The 24,860-nt window shown below is 39.2% G+C and overlaps 9 protein-coding genes across 9 annotated transcripts; 4 read left to right on the top strand and 5 right to left on the bottom strand.

The window, feature by feature from the left end:
• Positions 1-1,021: 1,021 nt before the first annotated feature.
• On the bottom strand, positions 1,022-1,943 carry GCK72_013154 (uncharacterized protein; the record flags this gene model as incomplete). The annotated part of the gene is made up of 3 exons (XM_053729684.1): positions 1,022-1,261; positions 1,311-1,522; positions 1,799-1,943. The coding sequence occupies 3 exons, from the start codon at positions 1,941-1,943 to the stop codon at positions 1,022-1,024; spliced, it is 597 nt and encodes a 198-aa protein (XP_053584456.1).
• GCK72_013153 (uncharacterized protein) lies at positions 1,312-5,799 on the top strand (the record flags this gene model as incomplete). The annotated part of the gene is made up of 5 exons (XM_053729683.1): positions 1,312-1,395; positions 4,991-5,077; positions 5,125-5,331; positions 5,482-5,604; positions 5,653-5,799. The coding sequence occupies 5 exons, from the start codon at positions 1,312-1,314 to the stop codon at positions 5,797-5,799; spliced, it is 648 nt and encodes a 215-aa protein (XP_053584455.1).
• Positions 4,332-7,612, bottom strand: GCK72_013152 (uncharacterized protein; the record flags this gene model as incomplete). Its single annotated transcript, XM_053729682.1, has 4 exons — positions 4,332-4,520; positions 5,110-5,329; positions 6,979-7,167; positions 7,506-7,612. 4 exons carry the CDS (start codon positions 7,610-7,612, stop codon positions 4,332-4,334), a joined length of 705 nt encoding a protein of 234 aa, XP_053584454.1.
• Positions 6,448-9,415, top strand: GCK72_013151 (uncharacterized protein; the record flags this gene model as incomplete). Its single annotated transcript, XM_003091100.2, has 7 exons — positions 6,448-6,595; positions 6,648-6,733; positions 6,786-6,893; positions 6,943-7,098; positions 7,224-7,399; positions 7,455-8,420; positions 9,193-9,415. 7 exons carry the CDS (start codon positions 6,448-6,450, stop codon positions 9,413-9,415), a joined length of 1,863 nt encoding a protein of 620 aa, XP_003091148.2.
• Positions 9,416-9,727: 312 nt separating this feature from the next.
• On the bottom strand, positions 9,728-13,673 carry GCK72_013149 (uncharacterized protein; the record flags this gene model as incomplete). Its single annotated transcript, XM_053729681.1, has 6 exons — positions 9,728-9,917; positions 9,973-10,568; positions 12,789-12,899; positions 13,201-13,304; positions 13,360-13,468; positions 13,521-13,673. 6 exons carry the CDS (start codon positions 13,671-13,673, stop codon positions 9,728-9,730), a joined length of 1,263 nt encoding a protein of 420 aa, XP_053584453.1.
• Positions 11,496-12,285, top strand: GCK72_013150 (uncharacterized protein; the record flags this gene model as incomplete). Its single annotated transcript, XM_003091102.2, has 4 exons — positions 11,496-11,585; positions 11,635-11,754; positions 11,800-11,983; positions 12,218-12,285. 4 exons carry the CDS (start codon positions 11,496-11,498, stop codon positions 12,283-12,285), a joined length of 462 nt encoding a protein of 153 aa, XP_003091150.1.
• A 190-nt stretch (positions 13,674-13,863) lies between the features above and the next one.
• Positions 13,864-15,226, bottom strand: GCK72_013148 (uncharacterized protein; the record flags this gene model as incomplete). The annotated part of the gene is made up of 5 exons (XM_003089442.2): positions 13,864-13,938; positions 14,500-14,605; positions 14,794-14,915; positions 15,010-15,129; positions 15,182-15,226. The coding sequence occupies 5 exons, from the start codon at positions 15,224-15,226 to the stop codon at positions 13,864-13,866; spliced, it is 468 nt and encodes a 155-aa protein (XP_003089490.2).
• Positions 15,227-15,384: 158 nt separating this feature from the next.
• Positions 15,385-17,844, bottom strand: GCK72_013147 (uncharacterized protein; the record flags this gene model as incomplete). The annotated part of the gene is made up of 4 exons (XM_003089441.2): positions 15,385-15,540; positions 16,443-16,558; positions 16,612-17,720; positions 17,765-17,844. 4 exons carry the CDS (start codon positions 17,842-17,844, stop codon positions 15,385-15,387), a joined length of 1,461 nt encoding a protein of 486 aa, XP_003089489.2.
• Positions 17,845-18,225: 381 nt separating this feature from the next.
• GCK72_013146 (uncharacterized protein) lies at positions 18,226-23,208 on the top strand (the record flags this gene model as incomplete). The annotated part of the gene is made up of 11 exons (XM_003089443.2): positions 18,226-18,288; positions 18,335-18,498; positions 18,546-19,034; positions 19,328-19,478; positions 20,171-20,302; positions 20,360-20,454; positions 20,501-20,605; positions 20,655-20,818; positions 21,466-22,537; positions 22,803-22,932; positions 22,981-23,208. 11 exons carry the CDS (start codon positions 18,226-18,228, stop codon positions 23,206-23,208), a joined length of 2,793 nt encoding a protein of 930 aa, XP_003089491.2.
• Between the last annotated feature and the right edge of the window lie 1,652 nt (positions 23,209-24,860).

The raw sequence follows: 24,860 nt of genomic DNA, 5'->3' as shown, positions 1-24,860 counted from the left end.
AGCAAATTTTTGTCATTTCTCAGAAAATCTACTAGACTTTATTCTCTCTGTTTGAGATTATGTTGAATAAACTGGTGAAACTGCTTTAAACCCTTTCAAAACGTTCTATCTTGATTCCAATTGTTCTATAGAGATAGAGAATTGTTTTTACGCGTCGTTTAGCTGAAACAGTTTCAGAGAAACATGTTAGTCACGAAAAGGAAATATAAAGATTTTGATCCAATACTTTCTTCAGTGTTCCGTCTTAATCTCTACGTGGTGAGAGCGACTCAAGCGACTGGTCTGAATAGAAGAAAAGTTATTGAAACAGAACTTTTTCTATATTTTCTGTGAGTTTTGTTGTTTTCTGTTCATTACTGTTTCAAAGAGAAAGTATTTTTCTGTAGACCAAGCAGTCGTCAATGTCTTAATGTTAAAAACTGTTGAAGAATAATCCAAGATGGAATATGTCAAAAATAGCTCGGCTCGCTTGGAGTACAGTAGAATAAGTTGACTGTTTTATTGATACAGAACGGTCACATTCTTAAAGTGTCTTGATATCATCACGATGTTCTAAAATAAGTTTACTGAAACACGAAGATTATGTTAATCATTGGTATCTTCTCTCATTCCCTATCAAGCCTCAAAACTGACAGTTTCAAAAGATTATGGCAAAACCGAAAAATCTTTTTTGTTGGTGGAAGCCACTGTAAAAGTCTGTAAACACTTTTGTACATGTATGTATAAAAATTACACTTTCAGGTTGTTTTATTCAATAAACGTTTAGAATTTTCCGATAATTTGTCTTCTATGCTCTCATTTGCTTTTCATTCACAACGGTTGAAGGATGACTTCATTCTCAGACAATTTGGGAAATTTTACCACTACTAGTCACAATCACAAACTTCAACTTTTTGAAATACATATGAAAACAGTCAAAAACGGGAAAAATTTTGTTCAATTTTTTATTCAAGTGCAGTTTTCAGATAAAATTCAAATAAAATAATGAGATTCGTTTTGATTCAAAAAGTCTTCTTTCAGTTCAGATCGCTCCGGAACCTTCCAGATCATTGATGTCCACGTGGAAGTGGACGAGATCAGTACGAGCATAGAACTCCTCATCGGTTCCGTAGGGTTGAGTGGTTGATGGTTGGAGGAATGATGGGGTGGAGGAGGAGGCGGAGCTTGAAGCTGGGTCGCGGAAGATGGATGGAGTAGTTGTGGCCATGACTCCTGGGTAGGTGGTCGAGGTGGGGTCAGCGGCTCTTCGCTTACGTCCAGGCTGAAAAAATTGTGATTAACAGTTAGTAAACGCGCTCTATTAGACTCACCATGGAGGTAGTGGTGGAAGCCATTGGCATAGCGGAAGAGCCAGAAGATCCAGTAGATCCAGTAGAGGTGGAGGATGCTCCCGAAGTATAAACAGATGATGTGGAGGATGATGGAGTCGATGAAGAGGTACGTGAAGAGGCAAGATATCCTGGCAGTGCAAGATTGATAGCAGACTTCAAGTTTTGCGCCATTTGAGGATTCACGTCGGTGACTGAAAATATGTCGAATTAATATTGTAACTGAAGAGCCGAGCAAGCAAAGAATTTATATGAAATTTGTGAAACTGTAGATGTCAAATGCGCTCTAATGTGGATCATATGAATCTGACACTGGCGCAAACTTGCTTCGCAATTAGTAGATGCTGATGAGGCGAACGCAGTAGCGTTGCTGTTCGCCTGATCTAATCCTAAGTAACCCATCTGAAACGGTGTATTTTTCAGTCATGGTATTCCATGACACTAGCGTGGCCAGGTCTTTGCTGACTTACGATTATCAATGGCGCCCATTCCCTCCAAAGAGTTGTTCGCATAGGTTAACGTGAAATTATGAAGATACTGAATATTGTCGTAGTTTGGACCGACTGGTGCCGTCTGAACATGGGCGATCAATCCGAATACCAATAGGCCCAACATATTGTAATCTAGTCGAAGGAATAAGGTCGAATGGCTACTGCTACTCTTCTGCTTCTTTTTATAGGTGCCGACGTGAACTCGTACTTTTTTGTTTGTCTCACTCACCTCTGGGGAATTTCTTGTGTGTGTGTCAACTTGTAAGTACTACACCTCGTCCCCTCCCCTTTTCTCACTTGTATCCCTCTTTTTTATTACAAGACAGGGTGAGCAAAAACCCGAAGTCAACAAAAATGCAACCATGATAGACACACTCTAGGTGAGCAGTGGCACACCTCGGAGAAGAAGCAAAGAAGAGTTCTAGCGGCATGAAAATAGATGGGATCACATGGTCTAAAATGTTCAAGCTAAATAAAATTAAAAGCTAAATGCGGAGCGGGAGGAGCACAGGTCGTCCGCCACGGACGCAATATGGGCGATATATGGGCCGCGCGTGGACTCAGCACGAATTCGCAGAGGATTGTATGTGGTCCGTATACGGTCCGTTTTGAGTCCGCGCGCGGACGTAGTCGCTCGCACCGCCAGCCCTCTCCCTACTTTGTTTTCCGGTTGAGATCGTTATTTAACAAAGAAGAATAGAGATAAAATTACTATTTTATTAAAAGAAAGATAAAAGGAACATTAAAAATAATGAAAATAAGAAGGAAGACACAACAAATTACTTAGAAATTACAAATTTGTCCGCCAGTCGTGTCCTTGAAATCCATCGAAATCCAATTGTCGTAGAAGCAGTTTTCAGTCGTTGATTTCCGTCTTTCCCTTTGTATTTCTGAAAAAATAAATTACTTGCTGAATAAAACATAATTATTCAGTTAACTTACTTTCGAAAATGGTTTCTTCCCTCCGGACGAAAACATGTGCTTGTGAAAGTAGTTCTGGCCAATTTTATCTAATTTCCTAACTGAAAAAACTTATTTTGAATATAAAATGCTGAATATTATCACAAACCTTTGATGAAATCGATGAATTGGTTCCATTTCAGCTATCGCCGCTTCTTCTCTTTTTTTTGGGCCAACGGACTGACTGAAAACAATAATTGTTTGATCATTCACAGTAAAATGCAAGAATTTTTCAAGGAAAAAATTAATAAGGAGAAATTCCAATAGAGAAAAACATAAAGTAAATCGAAACTTTCGAAAAATTGGGAAAGAAACGTAAAAACTCCGTAAATGATTAAAAAATTATCATTATCCGAGAGAAGTCCGAGAGCTTCGGAAGAGCTGCTGCATGACGCGGCCGCGGCCAGCGCGCCCATATACGGTCCGCGCGCGGACGCCTGCCGCCCACTTCCACCTCTTTTCCCGAAGTCCACGCTGCGTCCATATACAGTCCGCAGCGGACCACATTTCCGCTGCGGACTCTATACGGACGGAAAATGGGACTGAATCCGCATGCGGTCCGCACGCCAACTACCTGTGAGTCGAACCTGGGACCGGCCGCGGCGCGGCAGAACAAGCGCGTTACCGACTGCGCCACGGATGTCATAAAGTTGTGAAGACGCTTCAGGTGGTCATAAATCTTCTTATTTTGAATTTTTGTTAACGAGCGATTGTTCTGTGATGTTTACCGTTCCACGTGGCTCCGATCTGTGCCCCGAACTTAAAATCTTTGGCCAAGGAGGCTAGACTTCCGAGAATCTTGTTGGCTACACGTGATACATTTTGTACCTATGTGCTCATCCGCCTTAACTCTTTTTTATCCGAGCTTTACCATTTGGCTTCTGACGTGTATTACGCCACTCGCCGCCGCCGTTCAAATAGAAAGTGTCAAACACACATTCCGTTTACACAGAGGCTCGGTCAACACGACAAGTGGAAAAAAGGGAATTTTCAAGCGGTTCGAACAAAAAAAGCGAAGTAAAATTCTGAGTTTTGGTCTTCTACTGCAGGGGGTATTTAGTTGCTGCGGGGGCGCGAGGTGTCAAACAGGCTCCATTATATTATTTGAATTTCTCAAACGTGTTAATTGTGCTCTGCTGTTTGCAAGAATTTGTATCCAGTTTTTTCTTACTTTTTCTCTTTTTTTCGCTCAAACACAAATTTGAAATCGGTCATTGACCCCCATCGGAGGCCACCATCAAGAAAAGTAAATAGGGGTGGCGATTCGATGATCATAGATTTCTTATATTAATGTATTTTATTGTAAAATTTATTTTTGAAATTGATTGTTTGCATTGAAAGTTCAAATTCCTCTGGTCATGCTAGAGACGGAAGAAAAGAGGAAATCCACCAAAAGTCACGTCGAGAAATTTCATTTTCTGAAAATTTTCGCTCAGAATCATGAATTCTACTGAAATTGTCGAAATTATGGTGTACCGGGGAGAAGGATTGTGGTAATTTGGACACCGAATCCCAGATGTTTCCGAATTTAATGTTTTCCAGGCTTGCACATTTATTTTTCGTCGTCCCGTTTATTGTTCTTCACGTCCAGTACATTATGAGCATCATGCGTCGGCGACGGCTTCAAAAACAATTCCGGGCGGTTCTTCACAGCAAACATCATCAGAGTAGTGATTTGGAGAACTAGAAGTGATGCAAATACTGATAAACTATTTTTAATGAGCAAAACATGAACGAAATTCTGAAATAAATGTTATTTTCCTTTTTCTTATGCTTTTTTCGTGAAAATTTACATTAATTCGAATATTTTCTTGATTATTTTCAATTCTTCACTTTTTAATTTCGTTTTAAACCTATTTTTATCAGAAAACTCCTAAATTTTCAGCTGAAAACCACAAAAAATGGGGCGTGGCGCTTCCTTTCGCTAAACAGCGCGCGGTACGACACTCCGCTGTCGGCTGGGTCTCGCCACGATCGCCATGCGCCTTTAAAGTTAACAGGGGAATTTTTCCTCTCTCCTAAAATCTTTTTTGGTTTTTTTCCACTAAGTTCAGCATTTTTGACTGTTTTTCTTGATTTTTTCGCTGAAATTTATCAAAAAATTCGAAAAATAACGTTTTTGTTGCAGGGTACATCTTCCTACTCATAAATCATGGTAAGTTTCAAGATTATCGTCAAAAAAATTTGAATTTCTCAACTTTCGTTTTACAGGGTATTGATATCAACCACAAGCACGATCGCGTCGCCCGCAGAACGGCTCCAAAGAGTGAGAACCCTTATCTCCGTCTCCTCTCCAAGGTAAATTATCGATTTTTCTTTCGAAAAATTACTTTTTCGATTTTCAGCTCTACGCTTTCCTCGCTAGACGCACCGGAGAGAAGTTCAACGCCATCGTCTTGAAGAGACTCCGCATGTCTCGCCGTAACCGTCAGCCACTCTCCATCGCTAAGGTTGCTCGCATCGTCAAGAAGGCCGGAAACGAGAACAAGACTGTTGTCTCCCTCTCCACCGTCACCGATGATGCCCGTCTCTACGAGGTCCCAAAGATTTCTGTAAGTTTTCGTTTCATTTTTAACATTTGTTTATGTTTTGATTCGAGCCATGAATAGCGAAGCAATTTCTATTTTATTTCATCTACATGGAAGAAAGATGTAAAATTTTGTGAGAATAATATTAATCATGACTTATAATTCGTTTTTCAGCTTGCCGCCCTTCACGTCACCGAGGGAGCCCGCGCCAGAATCCTTGCCAACGGAGGAGAGATCATCACCCTTGACCAACTTGCCCTCAGATCACCAAAGGGAGAAAACACCGTCTTCCTCCAGGTAAATAATGTTTCTTTTAATTAATTCTTAATTTATTTTTGTTTCTAGGGACCACGCTCTGCTCGTGAAGCCGAGAAGCACTTCGGACCAGCTCCAGGAGTACCACACTCCCACACCAAGCCATACGTCAGATCCAAGGGACGCAAGTTCGAGCGCGCCCGTGGACGCAGAGCTTCCAGAGCCTACAAGAACTAAGTTGTTGTTATTTTGTTCACATGGTTCCTGTTTTCGAATCATGCCGAATAAAAATGTGTCAATATTTAATGTTTTTCATTTTGAATGGATTGAAATTCACCAGGTGTTCCCATACCTTACAGACAACCAAAAATACATTCATTGAGATTCTGGTCTTTTTGAAGTGGGCTAAGTGGTAGTAAGATGTTAGAAAATCGTTTACTAACAACCAACCGTAAAAAGTCAGTGTAACAACGGCGATCGAAATACTGCCTGACCTTTAGTCAAGGTTCAAACGCTGTTTTACCGTTCTTGGAAGGGATTGCGTCACCGGGGGTCGAGCTGGCCAATTAGAAGTTACAATTGTTCCTTTTCCTCTTTCCGGCGTTTCTATTTCACCACAAGGGCAGACAATGGTTGCCGTCCTACGACGAGGAGAGAGATGATGAACGAGAGAGAAAAAGAGTGCACATCGTGTTGGCGCGTATACGTGGAAACGCATGTATCGTCCTCTCGTCCATCGGTGCAACAAGCAAATCCCTTTTCTCTTTTGGGGCTTTCTGCAAAATTGTATATTTGTTTTATGTTGGAAGTTCTCCTCGCCCATTCCACTCTTATCGTAAAAATCTGCCGGTTCTTCTCACAGTTTATTCGTTTTTTAGAACATAAATGGGTTTAAGCCGATACTTAAGCCGGCGGCATCACTGGGTAATACAATACTGCGGGCTACTTCTATTTCTCTATTTCATTTATTCCTACGTGGCAACATCAAATGACGCGCCAGTTTTAAATGATGAGGTTCCGGTTTTTCAGAATCGTAAGTTTCTTGGAGCCAGAATTCAGATTTTTACAAAATTTCTCGATTTTAGCAGCAAATAATCGGCCGAATCCCCCAGCAGCACTCGGAGACGAAGCTTTAGATCCTTTTGAAAAATATCGTGGCCATGAGAAGATTGTAAGAATTTTTCGACTCGAAAAACAGATTTTCCACGATTTTTTTCATTCAGAAATGGGAAGACGAGGTCACGTATGAGCGAGAAAAGGCCAGAGAAGGACCAGGAGAATGGGGAAAACCGGTGAAAGTTCCAGACGATAAAGAGACCGAAAAGGAGGCGGTAATTCGGAGTTCTCATCAAATTTTAGCATGATTTTGTCGATTTTCAGCTCTCTCTGTACAAAGCGAACGGCTACAATGCATACGTTTCCGATATGATCTCGTTGAATCGATCGATCAAAGATATTCGACACAAAGATTGCAAAAAGATGATGTACTCGGCGAAATTGCCGACGGTTTCGGTCATTTTTCCTTTCCACGAAGAGGTGAGAGATGCCACGTGGTACGCAGCGCGACACGCGACGCAGGGAAAGGCATTGAAGTTCAGCTCTTTTCTGAAGAAAAAACATAATTTTTTTAGTTTTTCGATAAGAAATTCACTTTGCTTCAGCACAACTCCACACTCCTCCGTTCCGTCTATTCCGTCATCAATCGGTCACCTCCAGAACTTCTGAAAGAGATCATTCTGGTGGATGATTTCAGTGAGAAACCAGCGCTCCGTCAGCCACTCGAAGATTTTTTGAAGAAGAATAAAATTGATCATATTGTGAAGGTTTTGAGGACAAAGTGAGATTTAAAGATTTTTATGCTGAAATTTTAGAATTACAAAAAGTGATTTCAGAAAGCGAGAGGGTCTCATTCGTGGTCGCCAACTTGGTGCTCAGGAAGCTACCGGCGAGATTTTGATCTTCCTCGATGCTCATTCAGAATGCAATTATAACTGGTTGCCACCACTTCTCGATCCAATTGCAGAGGACTATCGTACTGTTGTCTGCCCATTTGTTGATGTGATCGATTGTGAAACTTACGAGATTCGCCCTCAGGATGAGGGAGCACGTGGCTCATTTGATTGGGCTTTCAACTATAAAAGGCTTCCACTGACGAAAAAAGACCGCGAGAATCCAACGACTCCATTCAATTCCCCGGTGATGGCTGGTGGTTACTTTGCAATCTCTGCGAAATGGTTCTGGGAACTCGGTGGTTATGATGAGGGACTCGATATCTGGGGTGGAGAGCAATACGAATTGAGTTTTAAAGTTTGGCAGTGTCACGGACGAATGGTCGATGCTCCGTGCTCTCGTGTTGCTCATATCTACCGTTGCAAGTACGCTCCATTCAAGAATGCAGGAATGGGTGATTTTGTGTCGAGAAACTATAAAAGAGTGGCGGAAGTGTGGATGGATGAGTACAAGGAGACACTTTATAAGCATCGCCCGGGAGTTGGCTCCGCAGATGCAGGAGATTTGAAATTGATGAAAGGAGTTCGCGAGAAACTTCAATGCAAATCATTCGATTGGTTTATGAAGGAAATTGCGTTTGATCAAGATAAATACTACCCTGCCGTCGAGCCAAAAGCATCGGCACAAGGAGAAATTCGACACGGTGCATCGAATCTTTGTATTGATACTCAGTTTAAGGAGCAAAATCAGAGATTTGGGTTGAGAAAGTGTACGTCGGATGATAAGGACGGTGGAGGCGAGCAGGATTTGAGGTTGACGAGATGGCATGATGTGAGACCGAAGGGAAGAAAGATCTGTTTTGATGTGTCGACGAGTGTGGATAAGGCGCCGATTATTCTTTTTGATTGGTAGGTTTTCGGCTTCTGGCGCACCTTTGGCGCATTTTATAGTATCAGGCTTTGAAAATAGCTGCAAAAATTTCATATTTGTTTTCAGTCGTTTCAATGAATCAAAACATCGTGGATTTCAGGCTGAAAACTACATTTTATTGCAGAGAAAACTAGAAAATTAGTAGAAAATGCCATTTTTTGACCAACATTCTTGTTTTCCAGCTATCGAATGATAGGAAATTCCAGTTTTCTGGTGCACCTTTGACGCTTTTTATATTATCTGGCTTTGAAAAGAGCAGCGGAGATCCCATATTGGTTCAGTTGTCTCAACGAATAAAACAAATCGGTCTGATAGAAATTTCGCATAAAAGAAGCGCAAAATTGTGGATTGCAGACTGAAAATGATATTTTATTGCAGAAAAACGTCAATTTTCCTTTGGAAATTAGTCAAAATTTTCATTTTTCACCAAGATCGTTGTTTTCCAGCTTATTCGAAAAGAAATTCCAGGTTTCTGGCGCGTCGTTGACGCGTTTTATATTATCTGGCTCTGAAAAGAGGCGCGATAAGGGCATATTGGTTTTCAGTCGTCTTAAAGAAAAATCAAAAAACCTGGGATTTCGCATTAAAAAAGCGGAAATTCTAAACTGAAAATTACATTTTATTGCAGAAAAACATCAATTTTCCTCTGAAAAATAGTCAAAAATGTCACTTTTCTACGGAATTCTTGTTTTCCATTTTTCTGGCGCGCCTCTACCGCTGCTTTCCTGAAACTTACCCTCACATTTTCAGCCACTCCATGAAAGGAAACCAACTATTCAAGTATCGTGTCTCCCAGAAACAAATCTACCATCCAGTATCCGGACAATGTCTTTCAGCAGATGAAAACGGAAAAGGATTCCTCTACATGAAAAAATGTGATAGCACGTCGGATCTCCAGAAATGGACGTGGCAAACGATCGATAATGATCTACTCGAATCTCGGCAGAATAATGAGGCGAAGGAGTTGGAATAGAAGAAAGATGTATATTCGTATTAATTAATATAATTATTGTCATGTATTAGCAATTGAAAATCACGGGGATATTTTACAAAAGTTCACTTTCCAAAGAGGTCAATATGGTTGTTTTCTGTTTTATTGCATTTTTTTCTTCTTGTTGTATTTCATTTTTTCTTGAATAATAAAAACTTGTGAATCTGTTTATTTTTCAGTTTAGCCAGTTTTTCGGTTCAAACCTTTTTATTTTAATTTCGAAATTTCTCAATACTTACAAATAATTATAATTTAAATTTAAAAATTGGAAAATTGGCAAAATATCAATCAAATTTACATAGAATTATAAAACAAATCTCCGATATCTCGGCCCAAATTGTACACTGAGCAATTCTGGAGATTACACAGAATCGCCACACAGACTCCAGATGACGTCTGGGATTCAGAATCTCCGGGTTTTATGAGAAGAACTGAGGAAGCTCCGACAGCGGCGCCAGTGTGGTAGAAGAATTGGGAGTTGGCGCTAAAAATGTAGAAAATTAAAAGTAGAAAACGCGCCCCAGGCACGCCAGACTTACACATTTCCATTGAGTGATTTCACACCCTTCCCATCCACCAAAAACCATCCGAGTCCTGCTGAAGTCGTTGATTTGACACTATTATCAATGGGGATTTGTTCACTGATAAATTTGCGAATAGTCTCTCTCTTAATCAGATTTTTCCTGGTATCCAATTGATAGCTGTGTAGAATTGCATTGGCAAAGATCACCAGATCCGTCACATTTGAAATAATCCCTCCGCCTGCGTATTTATAAGAACAATCCACTTCTGGACAGTTCTCCAACTCGTTCGTTTCAGAGTTCCTATGGTAATAATTCACTCTTCCCGGGATTATTTTTTTCTTTGTGTCCAGTTGAGTATGTCGCATTCCCAAATCCGAGAACAATCCATTTGCTAATTGTCTATATGATCTACCCGAACATTTTTCAAGAACAGCGCCAGCCAGTGTCAATCCATAAGTGGTGTAGGAGAATTTCGAGCCGGGTTTCACTACCAAATCGTCGTTTTTGAAGATTTCGAGTGCTTCGATTGAGTTGGTATACGGCTTGTTGGAGAGGAATTCGGAGGTTTCAGTGTTGTTGTTGGATGGGTCTTCGAGGGAACCGGATTTTTTCTGGAAATTTTTTTTGTAGGAAAATTGGGGGTTTTTTTGAGAAAAACGAATAAAGCTACTTTTATGCGCTATTTGACATTTTTTGATGTGAAATTGGGACGTTTAGCCGAAAATTGACATTTTTGATACAAAAATGGTTATTTTCGCGTCCAGAATTTTCCGAATATCCAGAAAGTTCAAATTTCACATTTTTTCAAATTTTTTTTGACTATCATTCGGTATTAGAAGAACTTTTGAAAAATCATCAGAAATGGTCACATTTTCGATGAAAAATTAAAAAAAAAAAATGGAAAAAGAGTAATTTTTGAAGCCAGGCCTTCAAAAATTTTCCAGGGCCGGGCCTTGACAAGTATGAAATTTTACAGGTTTTAATGTACATTTCTATCTATTTCCGCCGAAATATCTGTTTTTAGACCCTGAACATTCAAAAATTGTATTTAATTTTTTGGAAAATCGTGTTTTTTGTATCAAAAAATGCTATTTTTCGACCAAAATGAAGTTCTTCTTATTGGACAAGTCTTCACTTCATCTATTAAAAAATTTTAAAAACTAAAAATTCAACCAAATTTCATTTTCTAAAATCGAAAAAAAAAATTCTTCAAAATTTTTTTCCAACTTTCGCGTCCTTCTCAACAACTCCACTCTCTCTTGTTTCCCACATTTCCTTCTCCCCTCAAACATCAGAAACCCATCGGCTACAAACTGAGGCCGAAGAAACTCCACGGCCACTTCACATGTGACTCGTCTCCACCCGTTCACTCACTATTTCTCTCCAAGCAGTGATCTCTGTTACATTATTTTATGATGCATTGTTGTTCGTATTCGAAATTTTTTTTGGGTTTTCCAGACGATTCTTCTATTTTTCTCTCTTTTTTGTTAGGAAATTTAGAATTTCTTCAAATTTTTTTATATTTTTCAGCACAAAAAATGTCACTTCAAATCAGTTCAGCCGCGAAGTCACTGTTGCACAAGTTTGCGCTTCCAGCAGCCACTTCAGTCGCTCAGTATCATGAAAAGGTGATTTTATCGATTTTTCAAAAAAAATTGAAAATTTTTCAATTTCCAGGTAATCGATCACTACGAGAATCCACGTAACGTCGGATCACTAAACAAGAACGATAAGAATGTCGGGACCGGAATCGTCGGTGCGCCAGCTTGTGGAGATGTTATGAAGTTGCAGATTAGAGTAAGGACATCCGGACAACAGGACAAACAGACATCCATTTTTCAGGTCGACGACAACGGAAAAATCGTCGAGGCGAAATTCAAAACGTTCGGATGTGGCAGCGCAATCGCCTCGTCGTCGTTGGCCACCGAATGGATTAACGGAAAAACTATCGAGTACGCGTCGAAAATTAAGAATGATGAAATCGCCAAGGAGTTGTGTCTTCCACCAGTCAAATTGCATTGTTCGAGTGGGTTAAATGGGAAATTTTTTGAAAAATTTTCACGAAAAAACGCGGATTTCAGCTATTAGCGTAGCACGCTTCTTACAACCGCGCTCTACCGAAACTAAAGATAATTGTGTGCGAAATCGAGAGATTCTGAGAAAAAGAGACATTTCTCAAAGGGTTTTCGGTGGAGCACAGTTGTAAGAACTGTGCTGAGCTAATTTTTTCCAGAAAAAACCCTAATTTCCCTATTTTCAGTGCTCGCCCAGGACGCAATTCAAGCAGCTCTGAAGGACTATCAGAAGAAGCAGAACAAGGAAGCCTAAATATCGATTGTAAATTGTACTTTTTTATTGTTTTCGTTCTAGAAATCTCCGCTTATATATAAAGTTTCTGCTAGAATTCAGAAGTTTTACAATTAGAGTAGGAACATTTTTTTTAGATTAAAAGTTGAGAAGAATCAGGTAAACTCGGCAAAGTATCGGTCGGATAACGTTGAAATGGTGAAAAAATGTGTTTTCGTTGAAAAAAATAAGAAAATTCGACTGGAAAACTTCGTAAAACAGCAAAGTTTTAAAACATTTTCGATTGAAAAAATTGAATTTTTTTAATTTTGTGAAAATCTCTGGAAAAATATATCATTTTCGTCGAAATATAGCATTTTTTCTGCAGAAAATTGTCTGTACCAGCGGAAAAAATATCACGGTTTAGCTGAAATTCTTGTCTAAAAATCTTATTTTCACCCTAAAAACACAGCTAAAAATGTCAATTTTCAGCTAAAAAAGCACCAATTTTCCCCTTTAAGAATTTTCAGTCCTTTCGAAATTACCTTCGGATTTCCATAATGCCGAATTCCGGCGGAATGTGACAAAAGATGCCTCATCGTGATCGTCACATCTTCGTTCTCGAACTTTTTCGCAGGGAATTCCGATAGATATTTCTGGAAAAAAAAACCGCAAAAATGACGGCACGCTTCTTACAATCGCGCTCTACCGAAGTCGAAGAGAGTTGCTTGCGAAATTGAGAGATTCAGAGAAAAAGAGAAATTTTTCAAGGGCATTTTGATAGAGCGCAGTTGTATGAACTTTGCAGAGCTTTATGCTCGGCACTGCTCTTACTTACAACTGCGCTCCACTGAAATCCCCTTGAAAAAAGTATCTTTTTCTCCGAGTCTCTCAATTTCGCACACAATTTTCTTTGGTTTCGGTAGATCGCAGATCGAAGAACTTATAGAAACCCACTCGAATATCCTCATCCAAATCCAATTTCCCATTTTCGACGAGTTGCGCCGCCAACGTGGCGGTGATCGGTTTGCTGATACTGGCTATTCTCATCACGGAGTTGGCTGCAATTCCAGCATTTTTCATATGATATTATTTCATTTTTCTTCTTTTCTCTACCTGTACACTTCGCCGAACTCTCGAGATTCGCGTACCCGAATCCACTCCTCCATACCATTTTTCCATCCACAGAAACTGCGACGGAAAGGCCTGGAATGCCTTGAATGGCCTAAAAAGACGCTAAGTTAAGAATTATAGAATCAGAAATTTCTCTACAGTACCATAGTGGTTTCTATCATTGTCTTTGCTACTTTTATCTTCTCCTGGAGCTTTTGTTTTTCAGATTTTTCAGGTTTTAGTACTGTAGCCGTGAGTGGAAAGGCCACAGCAGTGGCACCGAGAAGCATTCGGGAGTAGGTGGAAGACCAGGGCATTCTGAAGGAATCAGTGGAAATTGGGAGTGAAAAATCGAAAAATCAGAAAAAAAGGTATCGCAATGATTCAAAAAAATTCACATAAATCCAATGAAATTTCCGGATAAAAACAGGTCCTGAGTTAGAAGTTTATCGACTAGAATCACAGATTGAGAAGATGAAAAAAAAAGACAGAAAAAAAGGAAAATTATCAAGCAATAGACGGTGATGGAGGTTCGATGACTTCGATGAGAGCACTCGCTTCCTCCGCTTCGATAAACGCGTTCTGGAATTGAAAAAATGTGATTTCTGAATTTTTTTTTAATTTTCGGAATTTTCGAGCGATTTTTGGTTTCAAATTGATAGAAGCTCGGCACAGTTCTACAACTGCGCTCCACCGAAATTCCCTTAAAAAAGTCTCTTTTCTCTGAATCTCTCAATTTCGTACACAATTTTCTTCGGTTGCGGTAGAGCGCAATTGTAAAACCCGTGCCTTCCGGATTTTATCTTGGAAAAGTCCGAAAACTCGCCTTTTCGACTCATTTTTCTCACATTTTGACACTTTTATTTATTTTCGAATTGTCGAAAAAAATTGGTGTGGAACTGAAAAAAACTGGTCAAAAAGTGCCGATTTCTGACTAATTTTCCATTTTTGTGAAAAAATCCAAAATTCCCTCATTTTTAACATTTATTTTGTGTTTTTGAGTCAAGTTTTTCAAAATACGGTGAAAATATGAACTTGAATCAAAAAATCTGTAAAAACTGTGGTTTTCAGTCAATTTTTTTCGATTTTTCAACTCAATTTTTCAATTTTCTCCCCAAAAAACCCAATTTTCCTCTAACCGACCTTAACTAAACTACACAAAACATTCGCCGCCTTGTCATCAGCCAACTGTAAAAGGTGTAGTTGATATCTCGTCGTTGTGCTCTTCTCGACGAACACCGCATGGGTTCTGGAACTCTTTTTTTTAAAGAAATAGTAGCACGGCACAGTTCTTACAACCGCGCTCTACCGAAACCGAAGAAAATTTTGTGCGAAGTTGAGAGACTCAGAGAAAAAGAGACAGTTTTCAAGGGGATTTCGACGGAGCGCAGTTGTAAGAGCCGTGCAGAGCTAATATTTAAAAAAAAACCGCCGTACTTCCCAAATCCATCGACGAACGTCGTCAATAAGACGAGTTCAATCAGCGGAATCCGTAGTTTGACGAGTCGAGATCGCTGGGATGATATTCGGAGTCCGTGTTTGGTTACCTCCATGAAAACCTGAAAATTTCATGAAAATCGATGGAAATTCCGCGGAAAATATTTTTTTAAAATCGATTTTTTCGCTATTTTCCTCCTCAAAACGCTTCCGAACCTCCTCTAAATTCCCATTTTTCGGCAATTTTCCCAACAATTGACTACTTTCTAAATGCTCCACAATCTTCTCCTCCAGCGATCGACTACATGATGCTCCTGTTTGAATTAAGGAGTTTATCTGAAAAAATGCAATTTTTTTTTTGAAAAAAATTCAAAAACTCAAAACTCACTTCCTGAACTGCCACGTAGAATGCTGAAATTTTGGGGTCCGTCATTATTTAAATAGAGAGAAAAATAAAGAAAAAAGAATATAAAAAGGGAAGAAAGTCGTCGAATAAAGTGTATTTACATAGTGTTTGCGGAAGGAAAAAAAGAGAAGAAACACCCATTTTCATGATAAAAGAAGGGAGAAAGCATTTATTTCAAAAAAAGATTATAATGGATTTCTCATCACAGGCGGTGTATTTGTCATCGTTGAACCCGTTGTGTCATCAGCGAGTTGATTGAAACGAGCCGCATGGGGAAGTGGGGTGATATTCATGTTTTGGAAGTTGGAAGCGGTGGTGGTGGCGTCTCGGAAAGGGGTTCGCTGCAAGAATTGACGGATTGGGGTAGTGGGAATCGAATATTAGCTCGGAACAGTTTTGCAACCGCGCTCTACTGAAACCGAATAAAATTGTGTGCGAAATTGAGAGACTTAGATAAAAATAGACTTTTTTCAAGATCATTTCGGTGGAGCGCGGTTGAAAGACGCGTGCCGTGTTAATAGAGGAGAATATAGAACATTTTGAGTGAAATTGGGAATTTTCGATTAAAAATTATGAAAATTCAGAGAAGAAATGGAAAATTTTCGATGATTCTGAAACGTTTTTTTCGGTTTTTGATGATTTTCTGCAGATTTTCATACTTTTCAAAGTGCGAAGTATCAAAAAGTTGAATTTTCAACGAAATGTGATAGAATTTCACAAAATTTTATAATTCCAGACATTAAATTAATATTTTTCGACATCTTTCAACATTTCTTGCTAATTTTTCGCAATTCAAATTAGTTCACACGAGAATTTATCACGATTCGCAACGAAAATGCACTAGAAAATTCAGAATTTCTAGTGGAAATGGGCATTTTGACACTGAAAAATACAGTTTTATTGTCGCAACAAAAAAGTTCCGACAATTTGATAATTTTGGCTTGAGTCTGCAAACACCGACGAGGAAAAAATGTCGGAACTTTTTTATTTCGATAATAGATGACGATTTTGAGCGGTTTTTAAATCTTTTAAAAGAAAAATTGATTTTAAGACGATTTTCGGGGTTTGCAAGTGATTTTAGGTAAACATTCGGAAATTTTTACCCAAAAATTAGTGAAATTTTCAGTTTTCAATGGAAAATGTCGAGCTTTCACCGAGTTCCAAAATCTAGATATCACTGAAAAAACGACCGGCAATATCAATTTTCGCAAAAATTGAAATTTTCCATAATGTTCCTCATTACCATATTCGGATTCGTATACGGAGAATTCTGTCCAAGAACTGGTTTATATCCCACTGTAGGCACCGTCAAACCAGTAGGCGCCGGACTGTATCGCTGTGTTCGATACATCGAGAGTCCTAAATTGAATAAAAAAATAAGAAAAACAATTCTAAAATTTGTCACTACTCACTCTCTTTAACTCCCTCATTCTCAACTTTCAGCCTCTCAAAACTATCCATCACTTCTTTCAATTTCAGCTTTTCATCCTCCAATTCTTTCCTTAATAACCCAATCGTCCCCGTCAAGTTCTCTACCATCGAATCCTTTTCCTTCAGATCCGCTTCAAGTTCTCTAAGTTTTCGGATATCTAGACTCTGTTGATTTTGCTGTAAATCGTTTTTCTTTAACAAGCCATCAGCCTTCTCGAAATTTCTTTGAATCAACGAGTTTTCCGCTCTCAATTTCCCAATTTCTTTTTGATGAAGTGAATTCCGTTTCTGCAACTGATCGACCTTCCCTTGCTCTTCCCTCAACATCTTTCCTACAATATCCAACTCTTCTTGATTCTCATCCAACTCCCGATTCATCGAATCCACGTCTTCTTCCAACTGACTAATCCTCAAATCTTTCTCCTCTGCCAACGCGACAACATTCCCTTTTTCCTCTTTTTCCAGCGCCAACTCATCCTCTAAATCTCGAATTCTATCGGACAACTCCTCGAATTCCTTCAGTGATTCCTCTAATTTCCCGTTTTCCCCCTCCAAATCTTCGCATTTCTTTCTCAAAACTTCCAATTCATCACTGGTTTTATTGAACGTGGAGAGTTTCGCCGATTGAAAAGAACAGATTTTCAGAAGGTGTGAAATCAGATGATCGCCACGTACCGCCCATAACGTCATTGCAAAAATCTTTCCCTTGCTTATAGGGGTTTTCGAGAATATTTCGAATACACACTGACTCTTTTCTTTTTCAAGAATTATATTGATTTCAGTGGGCCGCCCGTGATCAATAATACTATGATATCCCGGCTTTTTTCTCGCATCGACACCTCCGTCGTCATCCAAATTATTCACAATATTTTTGCAGAGAAGATGCTGAATAATTACTTTCGGAAATGTATCGAAATCCACTGTTAAGTCGTGTTCCCGTGCCAGCACTTGATATTTTTCGTTGTTGAGCGTTTCGGCGAACAAGAATTCGAAGTCATCGGCACGACTCAACTCGAATTTTAGCTCTTTTTCTCCGCCACTCTCACTTCTTTGTTCCAGAATTTTCAGCTGTACTTTGGTCTTGTAGGCTCTGAAAAATCGGGAGTGGAAGGAAAAAAATTAGTTTTTTCATACTTATAGTCATGATCGGAGTTTATCGGTTGGAGGAGGGATGCGCTGAGTGTTTGGTCGAACAGGGCGAGTTTGCTAGTCATTATTGGTTAGTAAAATCTGAAAAATAACGTTTGAAAGCAAGGAAAAAGTGAAAATTTCAAGAAAATAAAACAAGAAACACAAAATAAAAATTAATTTTGAGATGGCGCGCTTTGTCCCCACTACGGTGTGCAATTGCGGACCACGCGGTGTATTGCGGACAATGCATTTTATTTGACGAACAAAGTGCTAATAATTTTTTGGAAAAATTAAAATAAGATTTTCTCGAGTTTTTGCTATATTAATAGGTGATTTTCGCATGAAAAATAGAAATTTAGACAAAGATATATATTATTCGCTCACTTCGTCGTTCATTTTCTCGTATAATTTTCGATTTTTTGGCACTGAAAGATTTTCCAAGCTAAAAAATATATTTCCAGGTAATGAAGCGAATCCAGTCGGAGCTGTTTGCTCCATACCGTTTTATGGGAGTTGTTACTGGTGATGTAAGTCTTTTTCCATTGAAAAATCCCTCAAAAATCCGAATTACAGGCCTCCCCATCGATTCGCTCAACATTTGTCGGTAAAAAGGCGACACTATCGGTTCTTTGTCCGATTGACAACGTAATCGTTCAGTATAATGGAAAGAAACTTCGAGCAATCGGAATGTCGGATCCATTGAATGATAGGATTACTGCGGTCGCTTCATCGAGCTCGTAATAACAATTTTTTAATAATAAATGTTTGAAATTTTTTCTTTTAGATCTGTGTTTGCCGCCGCCGGAAACACAATCTCCTCACTAAAGTTCTGCCGAGACGTCAGTGATTCGATCGATATCGGAGCCCCAGTCAAGATGATGACACTCATCGGAACTCAACTCGTCGCCATCGACGTCTCATCTGGAATCCACGTCATTGAGACTGAAAATGACACGTTTCAAATGAGTCTTCTCATGGAGGGTTCTGATAACTTTGAGATCACTTCAATCTGTCATCCGAGCACTTATTTGAATAAAATTGTCGTCGGAAGTAGTGAAGGACGGCTGAGAATTATTAATATCAGAACTGGAAAGGTTATTCATGAATTCCAACGAAATTTCGGGTCGGCTATCACGATTTTGGAGCAAACTACTGCTCTGGATGTGTTGGCAATTGGAATGGCCAATGGAGAAGTTCTACTTTTCAATGTGAAATTGGATAAGGTGCTCAGCACGTTCAGACACGATGCAAAGATTACAAATATTGCTTTTCGGTGGGTTTTGGCAAATTTCATATTTTTACTTAGATTTTCCGTGTTTTCCACGCTGAAAATCGCTTTTCCTGCTATTTTCAGCCTAAAAATCGGCAGAAATTAGGCTTTTACACCGATAATTCAATTTTATGAGTTTCGGGTCAATTTTTCACGATTTTTCGTTATTTTTCATGTTTTCACATCGATTTTTCGAGTTTTCTATGCCAAAAATCGGAATTTCCAGCTGTTTTCAGCCTAAGAACTTGAAAAAACGGCTTGTCCAGAAAAATTCTTCGACGAAAACTTCATTTCAGTGACGACGGCGAAGCGGCTATGGTAACTGCCGATCAGAACGGAACGATCGCTGTTTGGGATCTCGAAAAACAGGAATTGATTGGAAAAATCACGGGAACTCACACGAATGAGATCAATTGTTTGCATTTTTTGGCCGGAGAACCGATTATGGTGAGAGAATCGGCGAAAAGGCGAAATTAGTTTTTTATAATGCAGATTAAAGGTCTTTTTTGGTCAAAAAATGTTAGGAATATAAGAAAAAGTAAATTTTGTCTTAAAAAATATCAAAATTCTAATTTTCAGAGTTAAATGCACGAATATAAACTATCTTAAAAAATAGTGATTTTAGGTGTAAAAGATTTTCAAAGTTTACGTCATTTTTCAATTTTTGATCATTTTTTAAAATGAAATCCTGAAACTTTCTGACATGACATTATGAAAACTACCTAAATATTTAAAATTCGGCGAAAAAATCACGAAATCCGATAAAATTGAGTTTGCGACAAGAAAAAAGCATCTCGAAAGGATATTTTTCTTATCATTTTAACTTTTTTACGCCCCTTTTCAATTTTTGATCAAAAATTCAGTGAGATTAACAAAAAAATATGAACAACTTTATCGAAACGCTATTTTCAAAAGTTCTAGGCGGGAAAACTAGCAATTTTATCATTAGAATGACGTTTTTCAGCTCTGAAATCGTGAAAATTTCAGACTTGAAATTATAAAAACACCCTAAATATTTAAAATTCGGCGAAAAAAACCACAAAATCCGATAAAATTGAACTTTTCGACAAAAAAAACCATCCCAAAAACATTTTTTCGTCATTTCTTAGTTATTTAACCCAAAAATCGTTCATTTCCAGCTCTCCGCCTCTCACGACAACTCTCTTCGTCTCTGGATTTTCGACAGTGCTGATGGAATGCCACGTGAGTTGATTCGTCTCGAAGGACACTCGAAACCATGTGCCAGTGTCAAGTTTGTCAGTAAGAATGAGGTAAGAGAGACATCCGGACAAACAGACGAACAGACAGATATTCTTATGATTTTCTAGGTACTTTCCGCTGGAAAAGACGGTTCAGTTCGGAAATACGATGTGACATCGCTGACGATGCGACAGAAATTGGGATCGGTTGCGCAGCAGAAAAAGTGAGTTATTGATTCACAACCTGAAAGAAAAATCTGAAATTTTCAGAGGCGCATTACCACCAAACGGCAACACAGAAGTCCAAAATGTGGCGGAAATGGCGTTCGGATGGCAGAGAGAAGCCGCGTGGAATAACGTTTTCTGCCGTCAAGTGTACGTTTCTACAGAGAATTTCAGATTTAACTCAATTCTTTTTTTCCAGAAATGACACGAAAGTGACGACGTGGCAGACACGTAACAACACTCACGGAGAATTCAATTTGGAGCACGATCGATTCAAGAAGAAGGTCGATTTTATTGATGGGACGGCGACGGCTCTCTGTGTTTCGCCGTGTGGAAATTTCGTGTATATCGGATATTCGACAGGTAGGGATTTGAATTTTGGAGTGTTTCGAAACTGCTATGCATTGAAACCGAGACATTTTGAAACCGAAAAACCTGAAAAGTTCTGAAACAGTCGCATCTCAAAACCCAGATATTGTAGAACCGACGTCTCAAAACTGTCTCGTTTTAAAACTCGAAGTTTTAAAACTTGGAAGCCAAACGTTTCCAAAACCGAGACGTTCTAAATCCGGAGCATTTCAAAACTGAGACATTTCGGAACTGGCAAACTGTCATAGTTTTGAAATAACTCGGTTTCAAAACGTCTTGAAACCGGGACATTTCAAAACCGTATAGTTCTGAAACTGTCACTTTTAGCCACGACGTTTTGAATCTATCCCATTATAAAATTGGACGTTCTGAAACTGAGACATTTCAAAACTACCAGTTTTGAAACTTCAGCGAAAATTCACCTGAAACGATCCCCAAGATTATCTTTTAGACAAAATCTATATAATCGAAAAGCTAACGTTGTGGGGATTCTGAATCTGTATTCAAATCCTTGTCAAAATTAAAACTGACTTTCAGACACGAAATTCTTTATTTTGCAAAAAATGACAGCTCAAAACCTTCATGACGCTATCTTCTTAGCTTCTGAAAACTCCTTCATCTCCAATTCTCTAAAATTCCAGGTCACATCGATCAATTCAACGCTCAAAGTGGTCGCCACGTGCACTCGTTCACCAACACCACCCCATCGAAATCCAAGAAAAAAGATTCGAAACGACGGGCGCCCAAGAAAAGTTTTATCATGTCCAACGGATCTCTCGTAAACGACACGCCAGCCGCCGATTCAGCCATCACATCCCTTTCAATCGATCAACTCGGAAAGGAATTGATGAGTACTGACGAGGAAGGACACATGGTATTCTGGTCGATTGCCACGAAGAAAATCACAGCGAGAATGTTCAAAAAAGACGTGAAACTCGGAATCAGTGCACCGTGCCCGGCGAATAGTCTCGTCGCGGTTGTATCGATTGCAGAGAACGGAGCTGAAAGTGTGATTCTAGTGGATACAGTATGCCATCGAGTCGCCAGAGCATTCGAGACTGTTGGAAAGAAAGTGAATGCAATCACGTTCTCTTCCGATGGAAAATGGTTGCTAGTGGCTGATAATGAGTCTTATATTCGAGTTTTCGATGTGGCCACTTCCCAGTTAATCGACGTTTTGTTGTTCTCCAAACCGTGTATCTCAATGTCATACAGTGAAACTGGACAGTATCTGGCTACAGTACACGAGGGGGAACGTGCCATTTACACGTGGTTTAATAAGCTTCTCTTTGCGATTCATGTGAATGTGAAGGCTCATGAACCGGATTACTTGCCGACTTGGGAAGGAAACGAGGAGGATGAAATTGTGGATATAGATGATGAGGATGAGGACGACTCGACTGTAATGGATCTCAATCTGAAAACCTTGAAAGAGCTACAAATCGATGAGAATCTTGTCACTTTCTCGGGTCTTCCCTCGTCGAGATGGGCGAATTTGCCGGATTTGGCGATGATTAAGGAGAGAAATAAGCCGACGGATGCGCCGAAAAAGATCAAACAAGCGCCGTTCTTCCTCTCCGCTGCCGCCACGTTGGATGGTTTCGAGTTTGAGACGGAGAATATGGAGGAGGAGATGAATGAAGACTCGACACATATCATGTCGAAGAGGAATTTGTTGGAGTTGGAGAGCTCGTTTACCAAAGTTCTCAGAACGTGAGTGCTCTGAGAAGTGGGCGGAGCCTATTTTTGCATTGTTGTCAAGGCCCGGCTTCAAAAAATGACCCATTTTTCCAATTTTTTTTCGATTTTTTTTTCAATTTTTCATCGAAAATTTTACAATTTTTGATGATTTTTCAGATTTTTTTCTAATTCTGAATGGTAGACAAAACATTTCAAAAATTCGAAAAAAAATTCAAAAAAATTGGAATTTTGAACTTTGGCGCCATTTTTTCCGACTATGTATTTTTGTAAATTTCAGCGCAAAAACCCAGGAAAATCTGCTCGCCGCCTTCAAGACACTGCACGAAATGAGTCTTTCTGCAATTGACTTCCAGATTCGAGCTCTGAATCCACAAACTCTCCCGATCTTTTTCAGAATGTTGTTGGAGGTAAATGAACGCCATCAGATACCCCTTAACCCTCATAATCATTTCCAGGTCCTCAAAACCAAAAACAACTTCGAATTGGTCCAAGCCTATGCTGCGACTGCTCTGAAAACTCATCGTTCGATTGTATGGAATGCGACGGATGAGCCGGAGCACCAAGAGTTGAGTGAAGTATTGGAAGAGATGGCCAAATATCAAAGAGACAGTTGGAATGAGATGGAGAATCTGTTCGTGGAGAATATGGCGGTCGTTCAGTGGATTAAGAATGCATTGCTCTAATTTTTTTTGTTGGATTTTATGCTATTTTTACACTTTAATTGTTACTTTTTACATCATTCGTTATTCGTTATTCTGTTTTGTTGAAATCATGAAAATTGTTTGTTTTTTGTAGGTATTGCAGATGAGAGAATAGGAAATCGAATCCACCAAAAACACAAAGTAGAATTTGGTAACTTTTTGAAACAGCAGCTGAATTTCGGATTCTTCGAAGTCAGATTCTGTTCCAATTCAAATTTTAGGCTCCGCCCTAAGACGCAATGGAAATGTCCTGTTCGAGTATAGAGACTTCTACAAACAGGTTTGAGAGTCTAAGACGTGGATCGAATTTTGTTTTGAAGGCGGCGCCTAAAACGCAAAAAAGTCCGCAAACTTTGCCAAAAGATCATCGAAAATTCCCTCGATTTGAATCTGCTTTTCGCGGGGTCTGGAGGAGGCGCTGCGGTCGCGTCGCGTGCTCCTAATATCTCGTGTACGCGACGTTTTTTATAAGAAGTAATTGAGCAGACAGTTAGGTACTTGGGCACTTATTCATTTGCATTCAAAAACACAATCTGGCTCGCAGTGGCCTAAGACAGCTACAGTAACCCTAATCACCGAGGTTATCACTAGAGCGCACCAGATCACTTTTTCAGCAGTGCAGTATTGCTCCGGCTGGTAATAACTCAAGAAGTTCTGATTCGACACCCATGTGAGTGTGGTTGATGATTTTTTCGAAGGATTTTGGAGGTTCTCCATTTAAGGTTTATTCATAGTTAGACCGTTCTTCCACTGCAGTTTTTATTGCAGTTTGACAATATGGAGTGGTGGAAACAGAAATCTTGTTTTAAGGTGTTCCATGGACCTGAGTGCCTATATTTACCACCACACCTGTGCGGAAGTAAAATTTTTGAAAAGGGAAGAAGGAAGAAGGAAGTAACTTTTGGAAAAGGGAAGAAGGAAGAGGGAAGAAGGAAGAAGGAAGTTGGGTTCCGAACCCGGAAGTCGAAAGTTAGTATTGAAAATGACAAATTTGAGAAAAACTTTTTTCTAGTCATCTCTGAAAACGAATTTTGGCGTTGTTTTCATACAAAATTCCATGAAAAACCACCAAAATTCCGCCGAAATTCCGTCGAAAATTACAAAATTTTTACACGGAAGCCGGAAGTGGCAAAAAATTTTCAACGGAAGAAGGAAGGAGTAAGAAGGAAGTAAAATTTTTGAGAAGGAAGTGAAAAAGCCGCATAAATCCTCAATTGATAACTTCTGAAAACCGTAAAAAATTCTTAGAGGTTTTCTTATTTCAACTTTGTTATCTTTCAGATTATCACCATAATTGGACAAGCTGGTAATGGAAGAACCGAACTGTAATATATTAATCACAAGCCTGAAACAGTTAGTCTTCAAATTAAGCTTATAATGAGAACATGTATCTCAGAATGAGGATGAGAATATAGCTCTTCTTTTTTTGCTCTTTTTTCAGATCAGTAGGGAGGCACTGGTTAATAATTTATGTACTTTTCGTTAGAAACTTCTCGATGGCAGAAATCGAAACACGAAACTGTTTCTGACATTTGAACAACTTGAACTTCCAAATCAATTAAAAATGTTTTTTTCTACTAGAAATTGGGAAATCGAGGGACACTGATCTCGGCACACTAACTCATTATTTGATA

This window comes from Caenorhabditis remanei, chromosome IV (genome assembly GCF_010183535.1).
Source record: "Caenorhabditis remanei strain PX506 chromosome IV, whole genome shotgun sequence".
Lineage (NCBI taxonomy): Eukaryota > Metazoa > Nematoda > Chromadorea > Rhabditida > Rhabditidae > Caenorhabditis > Caenorhabditis remanei.
The sequence above is the reverse complement of the archived record's forward strand: the minus strand, read 5'-3'. Positions and strand labels throughout refer to the sequence as shown.